General features: G+C 41.5%; 1 protein-coding gene across 1 annotated transcript; it reads right to left on the reverse strand.

Annotated features, from left to right (window-relative positions):
• Window positions 1–2,786: 2,786 nt before the first annotated feature.
• On the reverse strand, window positions 2,787–9,555 carry LOC134444917 (NACHT, LRR and PYD domains-containing protein 3-like). The gene is made up of 7 exons (XM_063194094.1): window positions 9,482–9,555; window positions 7,579–9,331; window positions 6,819–6,989; window positions 5,932–6,102; window positions 5,401–5,565; window positions 4,920–4,966; window positions 2,787–3,349 (listed from the first exon to the last, which is right to left on the reverse strand). The coding sequence occupies exons 1-7, from the start codon at window positions 9,498–9,500 to the stop codon at window positions 2,811–2,813; spliced, it is 2,865 nt and encodes a 954-aa protein (XP_063050164.1). The 5' UTR covers window positions 9,501–9,555; the 3' UTR covers window positions 2,787–2,810.
• Between the last annotated feature and the right edge of the window lie 7,205 nt (window positions 9,556–16,760).

Below are 16,760 nucleotides of genomic sequence, written 5' to 3' on the forward strand. Positions count from 1 at the left end.
ATACTCCATAGAAAAAATACTAATCTGGCCAAATGGACACAACAAAACTCAGCACCTTAGCCTGGCCAGTGACATGTACAGTACAATCTCGAGTCATCACATTAAAGGGACAGTTTGGTCAATTTCAACATGCAGTTGTAATGCTCACACTACCCTGGACTTGTCAGTGCCTGGGATTTTTTTTTCTTCTTCTTCAGCCGTTTCCGAGATCCTGGTCATTGTAATGGGGGCAGCTCTTTGTTTACATTTCAAAAAAACATTTTTATTAATTCCCCAAAACATCCAAAAGGTTATAAAACATCAGCAGACAACTAGCAAACAGCAGTAACTTTTGGGAAAATATTTGGAGTTAAAAATGTAAACAAACGCTGCCCCCATTAGAATTGCTCATATCTCGGAAAGGGCTGAGCCGAAAAATGTGGCATCACCAGGCACTGACAAGTCAAGGGTAGCGTGAGCAATACAACTGCATGTTGAAATTGACCAAACTGTCCCTTTAAACCGTGCTCCCTGAGCTGAGTCTGGCCATGTATAGCTGCTAGCTGGTATACGGACATATCTCCGCCCGGGCACATCTCCACTCACCAAATTTGCAATATTTTGCCCAGTGGCACAATCAGCTGGGCACTGGCCTGCTACACCGGTCACCCGGGTTCGATTCCGGCCCGAGGACATCTGCCGAGCCATCCCCGACTCTCTCTCCCCGTTAATTTCCTGTTGCTCTTCACTGTCTGTCATAATAAAGGCATAAAAAACTGTTTTTTTCTTAAATTGCAAAATTGTGAAGGCGGACATATCTCCACTTACGGTTTCACTGAAAGGTTAGGGTTAGGGATAGCTTTGGGTCTAGGCATACTCTAGTTTGCATTCATCTCACATAGAAAACCCATGAGTGGAGAAATGTCCGCCTTAACGATTTCATGAGTGGAATTTTGTCCGTCTCTGCAAATTTGATGAGCTGTGATTTGTCCAGGTGGAGATTTGTCCCAACATCCCTCCTACACACACACACACACACACACACATACACACACACACACACACACACACACACACACACACACACACACACACACACACGGCACCTTGATTTTGAAACGGCACCTGATTTCAACAATCCTGATACTCAAAATATTGCACGACAAGTATATTGTATCTACAAACCCCAACTCCGATGAAGTTGGGACGTTTGGTAAACAGTGAATAAAATCAAAATGCTATCATTTTCAAAACATTCGATCTATTCATTAGATGGAGAATAGTGAAAAGACAACATATTAAGTGTTAAAACCGAGAAAAAAATATTGTTTTTGGGGACATATGTACTCATTTCTAATTTGATAAATCCAACACGTCTCAAAAGAGTTGGGACGGGGATCAGTGAAATTTAGTAAACATCCAAATAAGATAAAACAACAAAGAAGAACATTTCAAAATGAATTGTACTGACGGACAATATAGGTGTCCAGGTATAAGATCATCACAGAGAGGCTGAGTCACTCAGAATTAAAGATGCAAAGGGAATAATTACCATAGTTATTACATACATTTTTGAATTCCCTTTGATTTAGCACGATTGAGTGTATATAAGACATGTTTTTGTTAATAAAATCATTGTATAGGTTCATGACATCATGAAATATATATTGGCTGTAGTCTCACTCTAGCACTCCAGGAATTAGAGCTATTGAAAATTGACCATATTAAGAATGCTTAATGCATGAAAATGATACAGGGGTGTAACATTCTCCTAAGCACCTGAGCTCACTTGAAATAGACCCAGAAGACATGGGAAACTGTCCTTTGCTTACAGAAGTCAGCAGAAGTTGTAGAAGTCCATTCTTTTTGAAAATAATAGAGCATTGCACATCCTGTGCTACAGTGAAAATGGACCATCCAACTTGTGTTAGTGCTAGCTTCAAAAGTCAGCCTCCATGATGGCATGCGGGTGCAGTAGTGCATTGGTTAAGATGTTCTCACTCATCTGTTGAGTTAAATACAGTGCTGAATGGTATAAATGGGTTTTAAACAGCATGAAAAGCCACTCATGCATTATATTTTGAAGGGAGATCTTCGATTACTGCCACATAGTAAGGTCAAATTGCATTCTCTACTATGTTTTAACAGTTTGGCTCCATCACAAGGACCAGCAGGTGATAAAATGGTGGGTTTTTGGTCAAGACCTGTCACACTGTAAGCACTACAGAAAGGAAAACATTGCAAAACATGACAAGGAATACACCCACCATTTAAGCTGGTGAAATCATTTCCAAGATAGGAATTAACACTGTTTTTTATATAAAATCATCTCATCGGTTAATGTATTTAACTGTTAAGTGTTGTCTTTTGTTTTGTTTTTAGTCTTCCTCGACATTTGCTGCCATTTATTGTCCCCGTCCCAACTCTTTTGAGACGTGTTGGATTTATCAAAATAGAAATGAGTACATATGTCCCCGAAAAACCATCTTTTTTCTCGGTTTTAACACTTAATATGTTGTCTTTTCACTATTCTCCATCTAATGAATAGATTGAATGTTTTGAAAATGATTTTAATTTTTTTCACTGTTTACCAAACGTCCCAACTTCATCGGAGTTGGGGTTTGTAGGTAGGTAGCAGTTTAAATATAGTAAATCAAGTAATTGGTAGGGACAACCACCACCTCAACACACACACTCCAATACACACACACACACACACACACACACACACACACACACCACCACCAAGACCAACACCACCACCACCTAACACCCTCCCCTCTCTCCGATGACAATAACCAGGAATAAGGCACTAGCTACCGAATTGTAGTTCAGATCTGGCACAGACGCACTGTAGATTTAGGAAAAATCCCAAACCCAGGGTATAGAGGCTCAGTGAATGTGGCGTTGAACGTGTGCAGATGGGCAAGGGTGTCAGAGGAGACGCTGTAAAAGGACAGAATGCCAGCAGGCCAGTCGAGGTACACCCCTACTCTTGTAGAACAGGAGGGAAACACTGGCAAGACGATTTCCTTATCGTTGTGCCAAGCGGAGTAACTGTGCGAGTCTTTGTCTTGAGAGCAGTAGAGACTCCAGGACTTGCTGTTCTTCCCAAGCATGCTGTTACCGCTCTCCCCTTTTCTTTCCATACTGTTATACACCACAGCTATATAAACCCCAACCCCACTCCACTCTACCTCCCAGTAGCAGCGTCCAGTGTTACTCTCGTTACACAACCACTGAAGCCACCAGTCAAATCTCTCTGGGTGGTCAGGATATGGCTGTTCCTGGTCAAAGGATGTGATTTCTTTGGCTGCGTAAGAGACCATTTTGTGTGCCGAGTTTTCGTTCACTGTCAGGTCACGGGTGTCTGCAGACAAGATGGGATGAGAGAAATATTTCAGTGATCACAGTAATCCAATACAACCAGACCTTCCTCTCTGATCTGAATATATTTACGTGTTTGAAGTTGCTCTGCCAATAATGTAAATTGCACATAATTTACAAATAAATCAAAGATGCTCATGTCCATATTCAACTTTTCTGATTTTTTTGTCATTGATTTCTATAGTTTTAAAAAAATAATGCGCATCTCTGGATATGGTGTCTCACCAAATGGATCTACATCAGTGATTCTCAAAGTGTGGTCCGGGGACCACTAGTGGTCCTTGACAGAGCTCAGGTGGTCCGCGAGGGGATTTCTATTTTACCATGACAAGCTAGCAGTATGCTATATTTGTGAAATTATTGCAAAACTAAACATAACATTTTCACTACAATAAGACAGGCTTGTGAATGTGGATAAAAAAAGCAAGTGATCTGCATCGAAATTACAAACGTAGCAGTGTCAAATTATCACCCAACAACTGTCAATTCAGTTGACAGCCGGTCCCTGAACATATTTGGGGGGACAAAGTGGTCCTCGGTCTGAAAAAGTTTGAGAAACACTGATCTACATGAATTTGGGTGATTTCGTTGACATATTGACACAATATATTTCTATCATTGAAGCCATTGCAATTATTATTATTATTATTATTATTATGCCCTCTGGTGGACAGATACACACACACACACACACCGCAACCGCCATTGCTCAAAGTGAAGTAATTTTCACCTCACACTGGCAACCCCTTGTGGCAGGAGAATGAACTGACAAACACACAAATCAGACGATCACATAACCTCCTTGGTGGAGGTAATAGACAACACCAGTAACAATCTCAAGATTCTTTTAGGTCTAGCAGTTTTCAGGGGGTTTGCAGTGTTCTGCTTTCTGTACTGTATATGATATTTTGTATTTTGTAGATAACACAGATGTAGATACAGCTCTGGTCAGTCTGCTGACAGAAGACGACCAAGAATATGGCCCTGTCTTACAACACCTTATTGACAGATTTGATGACTTCAACCTGCTTTTTAACACTGCAAAGACAAAGGAAATAAGCCAAAAAGCTATATTTCCATCAATGACAGCTCATCCAGTCAGTAACGGAGTACAAGTATCAGGGTGTGGTTTTAGATGACAAGTTGCCGTGGGAGCAGCATACAGAAATGGTCCAGGAAAAAGGACAGCAGAGACTGCATGTTTTAATTTAAAATGTAAAGAAGAATTCTCAGGACTGAGGTGCACTTTCACAAGATTGTATGATGAGGTCTGTTCTCTACTTTCATTAATTCACCTTGGACAGATTCACTTTCATGAAGTTAAACATAGCCAATCTGTTAAATAAGATGCACAGCATTCCGTATGCTTTTGAAAAGCTGCCATTAAATCCACTGTACTGAAACAGAGTACGTACACTACAGTTTTTTGCCATACCTTACAACATTGGCATTTAATGTGATGGAACAAATTTTGCACTAGGCAACCGGTGTTAGGTGACGTTCCAAATACAGTAACAAAAACTAATCAAAAGACCTTAAAAAAGAGAACTTACATTTTCGGACACCTCTTCTCAGTCTGGTATTTTCACAGTGATCCATACTGTGGGAGAAAGCCAGAGAGGGATTTGAATTGAAAGTGAGTTAATTGATTTCATGCAAATCCGACATTCTACCTTAGCTTTGAACACAAATAAGAAGATATACGCATAGAACTTAATGTCTTCAGCACAATTTATGAGGCAGTCACATACAGGTACCTCAGAGCCATGCTACTACTACTACTACTACGACCGCTGGCTTTGTGCCTGTGGGGAATCACACCAGTGAGGGTATCCCACACCAACCTAACTCCCACTTGTGTCGTACTGCTTAGTACTACTAATAATACTAGGTCGACTACTACTGCTACTACTACTACTACTGCCACTATTACTACACTAATAATAATTATAACAATAATAATAATAACATTGTTGTTTCTGTTATTATCATCATTACGAGAAAAATATTAGACATGACAATCTCTTCACATACACAAGTGTCTCTAGTTTGTTGTTGCCGAGAGTAGATAGCAGCTTCCGGCCTGACTCTCCAGGATGATTATAGTTCAGATGAAGCTCTTTCAGATGAGACGGATTTGAGGTCAAAGCTGTAGCCAGAAATGTGCAGCCTTGCTCTGAGATGAGGCAACCAGACAACCTAAGGAGACAAAACATCAGTGGGAGAGCAGATGTACAGTTATGCTCAAAATAACTACTATTGCCGTGCTGACATCTGTCTTTGGAAACTCAAAAATGTTACGTACAACTGATTTCCTGTCATAATCTCTACTCGCCTGTCATCAATAAAGGCATAAAAATACATTTTAAATAAAAGAATGACAATGACAGGGGAAGCTACAGCAGCATCACCAGCACTGACCTCAGCATACTTGCCAATCTCTAACTGAAGTCTCTGGAATGCAATAGGTTGTTTGACTAAATCAAGGAACAGTCGACATGATTCTTTAGATATTCATCTACATAGGAGCAAGAGCCATGAAAGTGTATGAAGTGCAACACAAACCTTAGTACTTGCAGTTTACAGTTGAGACTGGCCAGTTCCTTTGACAGATGCTGGACTCCAGAGTCTTGGATGTCATTGTGACTCAGGTCCAGCTCCTTAAGGAAGGTCACTGACAGTAGCATAGAGGCCAGAATTTTACAGGATTCATGGCTGAGTTCACAGTCGACAAGGCTGTGGAGAAAAACCAAAAACACAGAACAAAGCTTTTATCCACTGAAAGGGTTACAGTAGCTGATAACTAAAAATTAAATTGAGCCATCACAGCCATTACCAAGCTTTGTTTTTCTGAAAGGACTTACAAAATAAACTTTTGACTTATCAAGGGAGTGCCCTGTTTGCAGAAAGAACAGCCAGATGTGAGCACAACTTGCAAAAGGTGTCACACCTCAACGCAGAATGCATTGGCGTGAAATAAATATGCATGATGCTAGTCTGTAGAACTACACGCTATGGCTCTGACTATGCACAATGACACCGTGAGCAACCTTGCCCAAAAAATGTATGAATAAAACATGTTTAATCCTTATGCATTACATTTGGCGGACGCTTTTATACAAAGCGACGTACAATCGAGGACATAACAGCATACAACATTTGCAGGAGGTACAAGTGCACAGAAAATATACAGAACAAAAGGTGCAAATGCAATGCATGTGGGGTTTATTATTTGGAGTGGAGTAGACACACCTACACCCACACCCACATACAACATGCCTTAGAGTCCACTGTATGATAAGACACCTACCCATATCCATACACTTCCACAATCCATAGAAATACTTCAGGCTCCCTTCCCTTCATATCGCCTACTTAGTAACACATGACCAACACATGACCAACACACGCTCTGCACTAGTGATAAGGTTTCCAAAACTCTGTCTTCTAACCTCAAGATCTGCAGTTTGCAGTGGGGGTTAGTTAGCCCTGCAGCAAGCAGCTGAACTCCAGAGTCTCCAAGACCGCTGTGACTCAGATCCAGCAGTACCAAATAGTTTGGAGACTGCAGACACTTCCTCACGGTTTCACATGCCATTCTGTTCAGCTTGCATCCACAGAGTCTGGAAGTAAAAGTGCATGTACAGTCGTGGAAAAAAAAATGAGAAGCAACTTCGATACTTTCGTTTTTCTGATTTTACTATGAATAGGCATGTGTTTGAGTAAAACAAACACTGCTTTTTCATTCTATAAAGTACAGACACCATTTCCCTCGAATTTCTAATGAAAATATTGTCATTTAGAACATTTATTTGCAAAACATTACAAATGGTCTAAATAACAAAAAGATGCAACATTTTCAGACCTTAATAAAGGCGAAGAAAATGCTATTAAAAGTGGTCTCACATTTTTTCCCGCGGCTGTATATTCGCATACTTTTTTTTTTTTCAGTATTTTTGGGGGCTTTTTGGCCTTTATTATTATAGGACAGTGTGAGAGTAGACAGGAAATGACTGGGAGAGAGAGAGGGGGCGGGAGAGGGTTGGGAAATGACCCCGGCTGGACTCGAACCGGGGTCCCCATGGGCAATGTAAGCCCAAATGTGGGGGGCTTAGCACGCTGCGCTACAGCGCCCCCTTATTCGCATGCTTTTAATATAAGATCATTACTAAATTAGTTGCCCATCTCGGTTTAGGCCTATATGAAACTTACCGTGCTGTTCTGGAGCAGCTCAGAGCCAGCAGCAGCCTCCTGCGCCCCTCATCTGATGTGTTGTAGGTTTTCAGGTCAAACTCATCAAGCACCTTATCAGTCATGATAAGCATGTGGCCCATTGCTGAACAGTGAGCAGGTGACAACTCGTCTTTGACGCCATTTGATGATTTTAGATACTGCTGGCTTTCTTCATATATAGAATCATCATTCACTTCAAATAAGGAATGCAAAACACTGATGTATTTTTCAGAAGAAAGATATTCTTTGTTGAGCTGCTTAATGTACCGACACACCTCCTTAATGCTCTCTGAGGTGTTATGTGTGGATTTTAGAAGACCTTTTAAAAGTCTCTGATTGTCCTCTAAACAGATCCCCAACAGTAAGTGAAGGAATAAACTAAAATGTCCATTCCTGCTTTTAAGAACTGTTTTCACCGCACGCTTCAGTGAACCTTTGAGGCAGGAAATGGGCTCCAAGGCCATCTGATCGCTGTAGCAGGCGAAAATATGAAGCGCTGCCAGAAACTGCTGGATGCACAGATGCACAAAGCAGTAGACCTTCCTCTGCTGAAACACAAATTCTTCTAGGAAGATTTTGTTACACACACCAGAGTGCATGGCAGCTTCACTGACATCAATGCCAAAACTTCTCAGGTCCTCTTCATACAAAACAAGGTTGCCTTTCTGTAGATTTTTAAAAGCGAGCCTCGCTAGCCTCCAAGTGATTTGTTTCTGAAATTCCGCAAATTTGCATGGTTTGGTTCCATTATGACACGTTTGATCTTTCCCAGCTGTCTGGGTGAGCAAGAAGCGTATGAAAACCTCAGTCAGCGTTCGGGGCAGGTCTTGGGCGTGGTCCTCTTTCAGCATCTCCTGAAGCACAGTGGATAAAATCCAACAGAAGAATGGAATGTGCCACAGGATGTGGAGACTCCAGGATGCTTTAATGTGGGAGATTATTCTGTCAGCCTGACTCTCATCTGTAATGCTCTTCCTGAGGTACTCTTCTTGCTGTGACGGGTTGAATCCTAGTATTTCTGTTACCTGGCTGACGCACTGAGAGGGAATTTGCCTGACTGCTGCTGGTCGTGAGGTTATCCAGATTTGTGCAGTGGGAAGAAGAGTTCCCTGAATGAGACTTGATATCAGAAGATCCACTGACGTTTTTTGTTTCACATCTGATACCAACAAAATGGGCTTGAAATTAAAAGTAATTAGGCCATCGTCCAATCCATCAAAAATAAACAAAACCTGACAGCCTTCGTACAGTTCCCCATTCCTCAGCTGCTTCAATTCGGGATAGAAGTCAAGCAAGAGGTTGTGAAGGCTATACACATCATCCCTGACCGCAGTCAGTGCGGGGACAGAGAGTGGAAATATAAAATCTACATTCTGGTTGGCTACCCCATTTGTCCAGTCGAGAATAAACTTCTGAACTGAGACTGTTTTTCCGATGCCAGCAACACCTTTGGTGATTATAGTTCTGATTTGCTTGTCCAGTCCATCTAAGGGATTGAAGAGGTCATTGGGGTTAATTTGTACACCTTCAGTGGTTCTTGCTTTGGAGACTGTCGCCACCTGCCAAATTTCAGGTTCTTCATCTGCCTCGTTGCCTTCTTCCTCTGTATTATAGAGCTCTGTGTGGACGTAGTGTAGTGTCTCAGCTGCCGACTTAATACCGCCATCAGATACATGCTGAAGTCCTCTTCTCAGATTAGTTTTATGGGCTTCTATCACTCTCTTCAGATTACCTGTTAAGAATATTTTTAAATAAATTACAAACAAAATGAGTTGAGAAACTATCAATCTTAGCATAAATAAATAAATAAATAAAGAGTAATAAATAAATAAAGAGTACATTCTGTAATATATGAAATCTCTGTTTTATGTCATACACTTACATGCTGACTCCTGGTCCATATGCTTTCACCAATTCACTCCTCCTATCCATCCATAGACTGACCCAGAATCCAGCTGTCTGTAAACACACAACATGCACATAAAGGCAGAGTTTCATAATGATACATCTAGTTTACTCCGTGAAACACTAGCCCGTTTTGATATGTCCTATGGGCACTGAAGTAGAGCTACGTAGGGCTACTGTAAACTCTACTAGTCCTGTATAATGTCTTATAGGTATATTTATTGGTATTTGCTGAAACACAATGGCAATGCATGGCTTAGCGGAGTGTTAGCTAGTGATAATATTCAGGGAGAAACAACATGAAACACAACAGCTATCCAAGTATGAATTATGTGATATTAAATTATTACCAAAAAAAAATATATTGAAAAAACTATATTTGAAAATGACCAATATCTATCTAGCCTGCAATGTCATGAATAACAACTAAAATAAAATTATGGTGTTCTTGAGTCATTTCAGAGATAATGTGACTGTATATTGCCATTAACATTAAAACATCCCTGCAACCTAGGCTAGGCTTCTTCATGGTCAACACCAAAAGCACAATATGATGCATTGCACAGTTTCCAAAATGACCTCTCAAAACCACCCATGGGTGCGCCAGACCCCCCTCTGATGACTAGAGTAGACTAACATGGGTGTTGCTGAGGACGTAAGGGCAGGGTGAAATACCAAATATGGCCACAAGATGGCATCACAACATTTTTTATAAGCCTTTTCTAATCTTATTGCACTTCACACAATAGTTTAAGGATATTATGAGAGAGTTAGTGGATGTCATATATAGTGCTTGTTTCACTTCAGAGATTTTTTAGAATAGGTAGACAATAATATTGGGTGATTTAGAATAGAAACCCCATTCTGTGTTTAACACGTAATGGAGTCACTGTTTACACTGTGCCTCACATGTTTGGAACAAAGACAATTCATGGTTCGCTTTGGTTGAGGAGGTGCAATAGTCTTGATAGGCATCGCCAGTCAGTGGAAAAAATAATTGTTTTTTTTAGATTACTTATTCACGGGGCATCCTCACCTCAGAGACATAATAGGACCCAATAGCACCACTCATTTACTATTTGTAATTATGGGTGTAATAGCGTAATTACACAAGTGCATGAAATACAGGAATAAATGCTTGAAGCTCGGTGCCCAATATCTCCAGCCCAGTATCCAAAATTGTGTGTCGAGTTTGATCTGAAATTGATGTGTGACATCAACTGCATATGGATGCGATATGGATAGTGTAACTACACACTTAAAAAAAACATGCATGACCCACTCACACAAGTAGACATAATGACTACACTACCACTAAAAATCATTCTTGCCCCTCCTCCACAGATCTCATCATCAGAAAGGTATGTAGGGCCCTATCGTGGCTCTCAGGGTTGGCTCTAAAGGCTCTAAAGGCACTGGGTTGCTACGCAGGTGACCGGGGTTCGATTCCGGCCTGGGTCATTTGCCGATTCCTTCCCTATCGCTCTCTCCCAGTCACCTTCCGTCTGCTCTCATACTGTCGTATCTGAAAATAAAGGCCCAAAAAGCCTAGACAAAGACACGACAAACAAAGATAAGAAAAACATGTAGTAGAACATGAATGGAACCTGTTTCTGTTCAAATCCAGTTGTTCCAGATAGACAGATAGGACTAGAGGTTTCAATCAGGTGCTTTGTGAGCAAGTAGTTGTAGTAGTAGTGTGCTTCAGACAGCCCATCACCACAACTTTGGAAGTATGGAGGACCCCCCCAATTTTTGTCTTTTTCTTATTCCCTCACTCTCATCTTCGGTCTTTTTGTTGCCCTGCGTTAGTGAGCTGTGTGTTAATCATACTGTTGCACTTTGTGACCAGTAGATGGCAGTGAAAGACCATATATAAATCTGAGTAAGTAAGAGAGACAGAGATCAGTGACAGTGATCACATGACAAAAAATGAAACTTAGACACTGAATCGAGCTGAAGGCAGCTGTAGTGCGTAATATGAGATGTAATCAACACACTTGTCATTTTTCGTTTAAAGGACCAGTTCAGTCAATTTCAACAAGCAGTTGTAATGCTCACACTACCCTGGACTTGTCAGTACCTGAGACCAAAAACATCCAAAAGGTTATAGAACATCAGCAGACAACTAGCAAACAGCGGTACCTTTTGGGAAAATATTTGTAGTAGGCCTATGTTAAAACGTTTTTAAATGTAAACAAACGCTGCCCCCATTAGAATAGCTCATATCTCGGAAAGGGCTGAGCCGAAAAATGTGGCATCACCGGGTACTGACAAGTCAAGGGTAGCGTGAGCAATGCAACAGCATATTGAAATTGACTGAACTGGTCCTTTAAGCGTGCAACAGAAGCACATGAAAAGTACACAGCTGAGCTCCACTCCTCCCATTCATTGTTTATTTTTGTTTTGCCCTTAATTGAAATATAGACATGTACGAGGACTTGTTTGAGCCAGGGGAGTATGTTCTGATATTGGTTGTTTGAGCCAGGGGAGTATGTTCTGATATTGGTTGTTTGAGCCAGGGGAGTATGTTCTGATATTGGTTGTTTGAGCCAGGGGAGTATGTTCTGATATTGGTTGTTTGAGCCAGGGGAGTATGTTCTGATATTGGTTGTTTGAGCCAGGGGAGTATGTTCTGATATTGGTTGTTTGAGCCAGGGGAGTATGTTCTGGTTGATTTAAAACTATTTGTGAAAGGCAGGCTAAGCTAATAAACATTTTAACAGCAACTTTGATTTGGTCTCTGGTCTCGTGGCCTGCTCTGGAACTTATATGCGGTCCAAAGTTCATCTGATGCATGATTATACATTATACATAGGCCTACATGATTATACATTTCTGTCTTCATATCAAATGCATGCTTGTTCTACCATGCAGTTGATCCATTTTCCCCACCATAGTCTACGCAGGTTAAAGCAAGGTTCAACAAGGTCTAGTGATAACAGCTGTCTGATAAATATGCACATACTGGAGGAGAAAAGGTCCCCTTATTTCATCTCTGACTGCATTAAAACTAAAGACTGTGGACCATCAAACCGTATAGGCCAGGGTATAGACAGATATCCTATCTTGCATGTTTTTCTTTTTTTTTTTTTCGTAGGCCTAAAGATTGGAAAAGAAGTGTATGTGATGCGCGCACATCCAGTAGAACAGGTGCTGGATCAAAACAAACGTGCGTAAAGGAAGAAAGGAAATCCGCACACTGTTGCTGCTCACCGATTTATTAGAACACAACGTTTCGACCTCAGGCGGTCTTCGTCAGGTGTAAAGGTGTGTGTCAGCCCGTGAGTGACAGTTCTTATAGATAAGGAAGGGGCGGCCTAAAGATTGGAAGCATAACCCTTGTGAGGTGTTTGGGTCATTTTGACCCGTTTTCCTTTTTTAGCTTGAGAAAAATAGTATCAGTTATTATTCTTTCAAACTGAGATTCACTGGCTCTGGCTCATTTTCAGTGAGGAACATGAATCTGAAAAAAAAATAGTGACTCCCCCTTGCTTACCCCCCCTGCACATTTCTATTACACAGGAGGTGTTCCCGGGTCATTTTGGGGGCTCAGGGGGCTCATACATCAATATTTTCCAAACTCTCTCATACAACAATGATCACGTCTTGAGTTGACAAGGCAGAGGGCGAAGTATGTTGAAAAAGGAGTGCAGATATTGTTCGGTCCTTCAGTGTTGTGCATCAATGTTTCAACCTGGCATGATAAGAGCACTAGGGGTTCAATCCGAGAGCTTGGATTGAGTTTACTCTCTCTCTCTTCACCGTCGGGTCATTCCACGCCAAATCTCCGAATCATCCCGCACGACCATCTCAGATTTGGCAGAAAAAAATCAAGGAGGTTCACAAACGTCCCAATAGGAAAAGTGCAAAATTATAGCTCTCAACTCCTCATAGTTTTGTCATTAAAAATGTTTTTGTCAGAGAGCCCACTTTCAGAGTGTTGTATCTAAAAAACTACTTTAAGTAGGTCCTTATGAATTTCAAGGGGTAACATTTGGAACATGTACTTGTGAAATGTGGATTTTCACACATCCTCTTGTCATATACCACCGTTTTCTGGGGGCTTAAAGTTGCTTGAAAAATTCTCACCTTTGAATTTGTGGGCATCTTTGAAGGACTGTGGTAAGTGCAGTTTTAAAGACAGAGGTTTGATATGGACAATGTATGTTCCCAACCATTCTGTGCATGTTGTGTTGGAAGACTGATCTTCTGTGATGAACAGTTTAGAAGATATGAAGTCTTTAAAATGGAAAAACTGAAACTTGGTGCCATCTTTGCCACGTTATTAAAAAAAAATGTCACGACTCACCACCATATTATCAACAGTTTTGGAAAGATTAGATGTCTGTTCTTAACATATCCAAAAACTGGGATGGTATTCTGCCTCATTTGGTCACAATGATTTTTTAAAAACCCACTGTTGTATGACTTCCACTGCTCCTATGAAAACCTGATATTGGGGGGCAACTTGGTTTGAATGTTTAAACTCGCTGGATCTTTGTAAAATACGTCTTTATTGTCAATATGACGTCACGAGTGGCTTCACGCACTGCGTTTGGATTGGTCGGCCGGCTGCATTGCTGTGATCACGACGGCCATAAAGCAATTTTGTTAGCAAGATGCTAGCGGAGCCTGACTCATAAATGCCAAAGCTGTAGGAAATCAGAAGGACATAACTCCCAGGTTATTGTACATTTCATTGAAATCCACATTGGTTTCTCAGAACTTACAGTAATATTGTCAAGTTTCAGCCGACAGCGAGCACAATGTCAAGTTATTAGCGCCAGCCTTATGGGCTCTGCTGTCTCGACAGCACTCCCCAGGTGAACTGCAGGCACGGGTTGGAGGGCGAGATTCAACACTGTATTGTCATGAGCACTCTCTCTCCCTGGTAGCAACCTTAATTGCATTCAATTCTCTGCCACTCTGCTCACTCTCTCCCTACTCTGCCTAACGAGCTCCACCTGGCTCCGCCCTGCTCTGCTCTTGTTACCTGGCCAGCTGCACTGCATTTCCCCACTAACCTCTCCCAGTATATCAAGCCCTGTTTTTCAGCCAAGCCCTGTCAGATCGTCTTCAAACCCGGACCAGTAACCTGCCTGTCTACGCTCTGACTCCTGTCTGATTCCGATCCTCTTGACTGCCTCCCTGTTCTACTGCCCCGACTATCCCGACCTGCCTTCTGGACCTCGACTACTCTCTGATCTTCAGCCCCTCCGGTAACTCGATTCTGCCTTCTGTCTCTCACCACGATTATTGCCTAGCCCTGGTCTGTACTTCTGCCCGCCATTCATATTGCTTGTGTGTTCCCCCAGTTCTCCGACCACCAGATGAGCGAGCCCAGACGATTCACCACCCTCAGCCCGACACGCCGCTCGATCACTGGGGGACACACACACTAGGCACTTTGGACTGGAAACCCCCGGACACTTGGTGAGCCCCAGGTAACCCACAGGACCCTGAACAACCCCAGAGCCCCAAGCACCCCTGGAACCCCTGACACCCCTGGCACTCCTAGCACCCCTGGAACCGGCACCCCCAAGACCTCACGATCATCTCACTCCTCTTCCCCCCCGAAACCTTCAATAAAGAACTCTGAATTTGAACTTGCGCTCTTGGGTCCTCTTCTGTCCGTGACATGTATGTAAACCCACTGTGCTAGCATCAGAATGTTTGAGAACAAAAGAAGTACAGGAAAGTTTGTGAAAACATACCTAAAAGCAAAGAAGACAATCACCTGAAACAAAGAAACCCCTCAGTTGATGATCAAGACGCAACTTGTAATGGACATTTGACATTTACTTGGAGTATTAAGTGCATCTCTAAAGATGTGTTGAACTGTTTGGTCTTGATTGTTTGTTTATGGTTGGAGGAAACTCATTTCATGTTTATGTTCAAATATAGTTGAACAGCTGAATCTGTTTGTGTAAGAGAAACTTAAATTACTGAAATGATCAACTTAAAATAACAACATTGTCTTAAACCTAAAGTTTATTTTGCATAATTTACTAGACTATGTTTACATTTGTGTGTTATTTGTTTGATCTTATTCTAAAGCAAATGTAATGTTTGTTTGTTTAAGGTTTTCGACCTGATCAACCCTATCTCTAATAAACAAGAGAAGCAGGAAGATTTGAGTGGATCCTTTGTGTCCTTGAAGAAAAGGCTTTTTTCAAGTTGGAGCAAAACGGGGAAATTTAAACACAAAAACTTGACACAACTTGACAATAATAATAATAATAATAATAATATTTTTTTTTAAAAAAAGAATAAAATCAGAGGTAAGTAAAGAAAGAAAATCAGCTGCCCTGTGGACCTCCATCAAAGTTCAGTTCAGTTCAGTTCAGCATTTTAAACTGCAGTGCACACTGTGAATAGGTAATATGTAAGCTAATAGCATCACATCAAACATCTTGTTTTCATTGCTGAGTACCGGTATGTCTCTATTTTACACAGCATACTCCATAGAAAAAAATACTAATCTGGCCAAATGGACACAACAAAACTCAGCACCTTAGCCTGGCCAGTGACATATACAGTACAATCTCGAGTCATCACATTAAAGGGACAGTTTGGTCAATTTCAACATGCAGTTGTAATGCTCACACTACCCTGGACTTGTCAGTGCCTGGGATTTTTTTTTCTTCTTCTTCAGCCGTTTCCGAGATCCTGGTCATTGTAATGGGGGCAGCTCTTTGTTTACATTTCAAAAAAACATTTTATTAATTCCCAAAAACATCCAAAAGGTTATAAAACATCAGCAGACAACTAGCAAACAGCAGAACCTTTTGGGAAAATATTTGGAGTTTTCAAAAAATGTAAACAAACGCTGCCCCCATTAGAATTGCTCATATCTCGGAAAGGGCTGAGCCGAAAAATGTGGCATCACCAGGCACTGACAAGTCAAGGGTAGCGTGAGCAATACAACTGCATGTTGAAATTGACCAAACTGTCCCTTTAAACCGTGCTCCCTGAGCTGAGTCTGGCCATGTATAGCTGCTAGCTGGTATACGGACATATCTCCGCCCGGGCACATCTCCACTCACCAAATTTGCAAAACCTTGCCCAGTGGCACAATCAGCTGGGCACTGGCCTACTACACCGGTCACCCGGGTTCGATTCCGGCCCGAGGACATCTGCCGAGCCATCCCCGACTCTCTCTCCCCGCTAATTTCCTGTTGCTCTTCACTGTCTGTCATAATAAAGGCATAAAAAACTGTTTTTTTTTATTGCAAAATTGTGAAGGCGGACAT

The sequence above is a fragment of the Engraulis encrasicolus genome, unplaced genomic scaffold (genome assembly GCF_034702125.1).
Source record: "Engraulis encrasicolus isolate BLACKSEA-1 unplaced genomic scaffold, IST_EnEncr_1.0 scaffold_852_np1212, whole genome shotgun sequence".
Lineage (NCBI taxonomy): Eukaryota > Metazoa > Chordata > Actinopteri > Clupeiformes > Engraulidae > Engraulis > Engraulis encrasicolus.